Below are 6,000 nucleotides of genomic sequence, written 5' to 3'. Positions count from 1 at the left end.
AATCCAAGTAACTGAGCAGATTGTGAAATACTCAGACTGGCCCGTCTGGCACCAACAACCATGCCATGCTCAAAATGGCTTAAATCACCTTTCTTTCCCATTCTGACATGTGATTGCAGATAATTGCATTAATGAGAAATTGAACAGGTATTCCTTCTTTAGGTGAGTGTGTGTATATGTGTGTGTGTATATATATATAACAAAATAAATTATTTATATATATATATATATATATAAATATATATATTATATATATAGCAAGAAAGGAGAGAACCATTTAGAAATTAAACCGTTAGATTATTAGGTAGACGTTTATCCATTTTTGCTTTGTCTTTTTTTTTCTGGCAATTTTCTGGGGACCACTTAGAACCTTCTAAAGTACCCCTGGGTGATCCCAGCTTGAAAACCCCTGACTTAATTCCCCTTTCTTCCTCATTTTGATGCTCAGTTTGAACTTCAGCAGATCATCTTGCCTGTGTCCAAAATTGAGATAGGCTACTTTAATTTATTTACTTCAGACACACTTCTTTTGTCAGATACTATTTTTCGCCTAAAGGAAAGTAGGCCTATGCGATTTCCGATGTAGCCTTGCTGTCATGTGATTAGCTGATTATATATGTAATGTGTATAGGTAAAAAATACTATGAAAGTCAATGGGGTCCAGCAACTGTCTGGTTACTGACATTCTTCAAAATATCTTCTTTTGTGTTCAGCAGAAGACAAAAATGTATACACGTTTGGAACAACGTGAGAGTGAGTAGCCTAAATGATGAAAGAAGTTTCATTTGTGGGTGAGCAAATTTCCTGTAATGATCAGTTTAACGGGTGTACCTATTAAAGTGGACGGTGTTTATCCTACATTTAATGTAGGCATTTAAACAGAATACATTTAAACCACTAGATGGCGTTGTGACGTTGTAAATAACTGCAACCAAACAGTTTTTAAGTGCAACTGGGAAGTTACAATCAGTAAAAGTACTACATTGTAATACATTTTGCCATCATTTTCGTAATTCATTTCAGTTTAGGTAAGTGAAGTTTAATAACAAGCTTACACTTGTGAAAAACAAGTACACTTAGCTGATTGTGCGCCTACTTCAAATCTTAAAGTATACAGTAGGCTACATTGTTTGAAGTCTTTATTGCAGATAATGTAATATTAAGAAAATAAAGGCTATGTAAGAGTGTAGCCTAGACTTTCATGCCTGTTTTTTAACACACTTAAAATGTTAAATGCATATTGTAATACTGTCTTATTAAATATGCTTCATGGTAAAGCATGTTTTAAACTGTTGTTTTAAACAATATTGGTTTAAATTAGGCTACACTTTTGTCTTGATGCCTCTAATATAGCCTACTAAAGCACATGTGTTTGATTATCATTTTAACTGTTGTGTGTTGTGTTATTTTACATTAAGTCAATATATTTTAAATATATAGCCTTCTAAATCGCCACTTCATCATCATGCAATGACAAAGTGTTTTATTAATTAATTATATTAATTATATTGGTAAATAGACTACTTAAACTGAATTTTCTTGCAGGCATAATGCAAATAGTTATGTAAAGAATACCCAAGTTAAAATTCAATGTGTTTTAAACGTTTTAATAAGGGAGCAGTATAGCCAGTTTGTTGTCTAGTCGAACTAGAATCCTCACATAGGCCTACGCTAGTGCGAAATATTTGAAGGGTGAATTGTAGGCTAATGTTATTTAACCGCGATATTTAAAGGGCATCTCGAGATCTCGTGCTACTCAGGACAGTTCGTACCTAAAATGTTTACTTCTATGTAATTTTTTATGTCCTGTCCAAGTAGCCCAAAAGGGTGGAACAAAAATGAGGGCGGGGTTGGAACACGCAGGCCGTGTCTCAAATAAGCCTCCGAATTTAGACAACATCTTTTAGCATAGAGGGCGAGCTCAGAATTCTAGAATTATGAACTGAATTCCGAAGGCTAAGAATGCTGTCTAGGTAGGCAACTCAAGACGTTTTGAAGCACCGCCTTGTTCTAATGAATCCCCATTGGTCAGACCAACGCTCCTGCTGCCACAATGCTGCACACACGTGACCCAGCTTTTCTGTACACACACACACACACACACACACACAGTAAAACACAGCAGGCACTTAAAAGCCAACGCCATGGCGTTTTGACCACCAATTTCACCCCACATCCAAACAATCACCATGAACCCTCTCCGTTGACAAACACGCATTTTCCCACGCGTAATGGCGAGCGCGCTGCAGCTGAAGCACTCCAGTTTGGAGCACACACGGAAGCGCGTAATAGATCCACGACGGAGGCAAGCTGCACTATCGTTCCTCAGCAACATCTCTCTGGACGGACGACCCGTGCAGGATGACGGGGAGAGCCAGACCGAGGATGAGGACAGCTCGAGGACTAGACAGAGCCTGGTTTCTGCAGTGGGCCAGCAGGCATTGGCCGCGGCAGCGAACCAGGTTCTCAGCAGTGCCCGAGCTGCTGGTTTCATGGCTGGGACCACGGGTCCCAGCGCGGCCTCTGCTGCTTCTCCCCCTCCTCCTCCTCCAGCATGCGGCGCGGATGCGGAGGGGGATCCGTGCGGCGCTCAGGTACAGTCCGTGTTCAGCTCCCCCTTTTCAGCAGTGCCACCGGCTACGAGAGGGAGGCTCCAAACGTACACTCAGGGAATCCTGCCGGTGTCCTACCCCAGGCAGTCCGGCCAGAACTACTGCTGTCTAGATGGAGGGCAGATAGCCAACTCTGCCCTGGAGCTGCAGAGATCCAGGTAATCTTATGCGTTGAGATGCGGACACGTCAATAATTACACAAGTTATTAACATGCAAGTTGTTCATTTGTGTTATTCAGTACAATGCAAGTACAGCCTACCAACATCTAATCCCATAAACTAAGCTCACTTGTTGGAATGCATTATCGATATAAAAAATCTGTTAGTGGGGCATAAGGCCCAGTTGATCAATATTCTATTAAATTGTTGTAAAAAAAAAAAAAAAAAAGAGAGAAAGAAAGAAAGGAAAAAAAGCATTTTGCTTATTTAAAGGGTCAGTTCACCCAAAAATTCTGTCGTTAATTACTCATCCTCATTGTTACAAAACCCGTACGACTTTCATTCATCTTCGGAACACAAATTAAGATATTTTTAATAATCTGAGTAATTTCTGTCCCTTCATTGACAGCTACGCAACTACCACTTGGCGCTTCAAAAAGTTCATAAAGGCATTGTGAAATGAATCCATATGAAATGAGCGGGTTAGTCCAGATTTTCTGAATCACAATCACTTTATATTATGAACATATTTAATTTAGGCTTTTATTCACATAAAACATGAACTTTCATCAACTCACACATCAGTTGTGGAAAACAGAAGCTCATGTGTTGCCTGGTCCTACCAGAATCTCGTCCATTTCATTTATACATGGTGGGTTTAAGTTTAAATCTATTGGATCTGCCCAGAGCCACTCTGGATCTGCCATAACCAATCACTAATATTTGGTCATGACGTATGTCATGTGCAAACTGGCGCCTGACATCAACATCTTCACTCTTAACCACTCCCTCTGTTCGCTGATTGGACCGGTTAAAATTTGGCTGGAGAAAACCAGCAAATATACCCAGGTGACGTACTGAAGGAACATGAAAATTGAGCAGAAGTACGTAGGAGGGCGGAGCCAGGCTAGCTCATGCTTGCTTGACGTGTGAGAACCAATGAGGTTAATTTCTGAGTTACGGAGCACGTTTGAGCTTCAGTAATAACCAGTGAGGTTCATTCTTTTGTTATGCAGGACATTTAAGCTTCCTCAAGAACCAATGATGTTCATTCTTGTGCTAAGCAGCACGTTTGAGTTTCAAAAAGAACCAATGATTTTTGTTCTCACGCATTAAGCTGGTTCAGCTTCTTGTTTGTTTCTGATCAATGTGAATAAAAGCTAAAAATTAAATCTGTTCATCATATAAAGCAGTCGAGTTGCTTCAGAAAATTTTGACTAATCTGCTCAGTTATACACTGTAAAAAAATAAATAAATAAAAAATGGCTCCGATTCAAAATTTTCTAGTGATTTATCACATCTAAATTTTTCAGTTTGCCGAATTGAAATTCTGTGAATTGATGCAATTTAATTCACAGAAATTCATTTCAGCCAACTGAAAAATTTAGATGCGATCAGTCACTTGAAAATTTTCAATTGGAGACCTGAATTATTATTTTTTTTACAGTGTATGGTTAGCTCAGTTTTAAGATCTCTATAAACTATTTAAAGCTTCAGGTATGCTCAGTGCTGTCAACGGAGGGACAGAAAACTAATTTCATCAAAACATCTTTCCGAAGAACATTGTACTGGTTTGGAACAGAAGGGAGAGTAATTAATGACATACATCTTTTAATTTTTTGGGTGAACTAACCCTTACAATTTTTTATATGGCATTTGTGCATTTGTAATTATGGTATAAGTGTCTAAATAGTTTTTTGAGGGGATACATTAATAGATTCTTTGATAATAATATAAAATAGTAATAGACATCCAAAGAACCAACATTTGCACATTGCAACATCATATTGTAAAAAACTTTATAGTTTTAGTTTTCAAATTTTATAAATCCTGTACATCAAATATATGCCTATGTTGTTGATTCCACTTTATATTTGGTGTCTTTAACTACTATGTACTTATGTAGTAAAAAACAAAAATGATACAATGTACTTTATTGTTTTGTATTGCAAAAGTGTTTCATAGTGTTGCTATTGGGGTGCTATACAGGTATATTCTTAGAGGAATACACATTATAAAATCTGTGAAATGAGGGATTGCCTAGACTTTATTGAAAGAGGAGATTAACTGCCATTGAACTAATGGCCCCATTACACACATTAAACACAATCCCTGAAAAAATAAACCAATCAATAAACTCCATTCAGACTTTTCTACAGTACATCAATCATTAATATCCTAAGTGACCTGCATTCTTTCTGTGGTGGCTATTGCTGATGACACGTTTGCATGGGTGCATTTCCCAGTTCAGCTCATTTGTAGTAAGACCAAAACATTTAAACAAGACTTTAAAAGATTTCTTTAAATATAGATTCAAATACTTTTAGTTAATCAGCTATAGTTTATTTGGTTAATTTACTTCTAAAGGCTGATTTATACAGTGCCGCAGCCTCTACAGATGAACTACCTGTGGTTTTCCATTTATACTTCTGCATCCTTGTCTGCGTTGTTGTGCAGGTACACATGCAGAGGGAGCATGTGTACCCCTGAGGGAGGGGTTCTGGCAGAACAATCGCAGTACTTGTGGTCCACGTAGAATCGACACATTTTTACATTTTTGGATGGGTGCACGTCCGGGTTAGCCTAGAAATCTAGACGCACCCTAGCGGCAGCAAATCTAATCTGCCCGCGAGTGTCGTCTAGCAACTCTCAATACACTTCTGAGCTGTATTCCCCTAACTCTTGCCAGGCCAATCACATCGTGTATAGAGTCGGTGGGCGGGGCCATAATGACGGCGGCCGAGTTGCGTTTGCGTGCTTCTAGTAAACACAGAAACTGGCGAACGGCGGTCTTTTGAATCAGCTTTGACCGCGACTCTGGAAGACTTGGAGTTAAAGGGTCATGAAACCCCCCTGCTGCAGCGGTGTTTTTTCACACCTTCGATTTGAAAAAGCTTGTTAAAAGGGGAGTGGTCGACTGTGAAAAGGTGGGATGGTATTGTGTGGAAAGAGGGAATGTTTGCATAAATAGGGGAGTGTCAGTAGGTGCATTAAGATTAGCGATACCAACAGCAGCAGTTACAGCGGTTCTGAGACATGTTCTTGGTTCACGTTGGCATTGTTTACCACAGAGAGATTAAATGAGGGATGAGTACAGCGAATGAGAGAGCTATGAGTGGCGTGCAGCAGAGATCGCAAATCATTCAGCTCTTCAAAGTTCAAACCAGCATAATTCAGTGAGAAATGAAAATAAATGTTATTCTGCATGACGAAATATTTTGCAAACGTG

General features: G+C 39.0%; 1 protein-coding gene across 2 annotated transcripts in view; it reads left to right on the top strand.

Annotated features, from left to right (window-relative positions):
• Positions 1-2,050: 2,050 nt before the first annotated feature.
• The window catches only part of cables1 (Cdk5 and Abl enzyme substrate 1), a 44,532-nt gene continuing 40,582 nt past the window's right edge, over positions 2,051-6,000 (top strand). Inside the window, exon 1 of one of the 2 annotated variants that reach the window (XM_067454327.1) lies at positions 2,051-2,770. In XM_067454327.1, the coding sequence (XP_067310428.1) occupies positions 2,232-2,770 (539 nt within the window). In that variant the 5' untranslated portion in view covers positions 2,051-2,231. The remainder of the gene's footprint in view (positions 2,771-6,000) is intronic. The other variant, XM_067454326.1, reaches the window with a different exon arrangement.

Source organism: Pseudorasbora parva, chromosome 9 (assembly GCF_024679245.1).
Source record: "Pseudorasbora parva isolate DD20220531a chromosome 9, ASM2467924v1, whole genome shotgun sequence".
Lineage (NCBI taxonomy): Eukaryota > Metazoa > Chordata > Actinopteri > Cypriniformes > Gobionidae > Pseudorasbora > Pseudorasbora parva.
The sequence above is the reverse complement of the archived record's forward strand: the minus strand, read 5'-3'. Positions and strand labels throughout refer to the sequence as shown.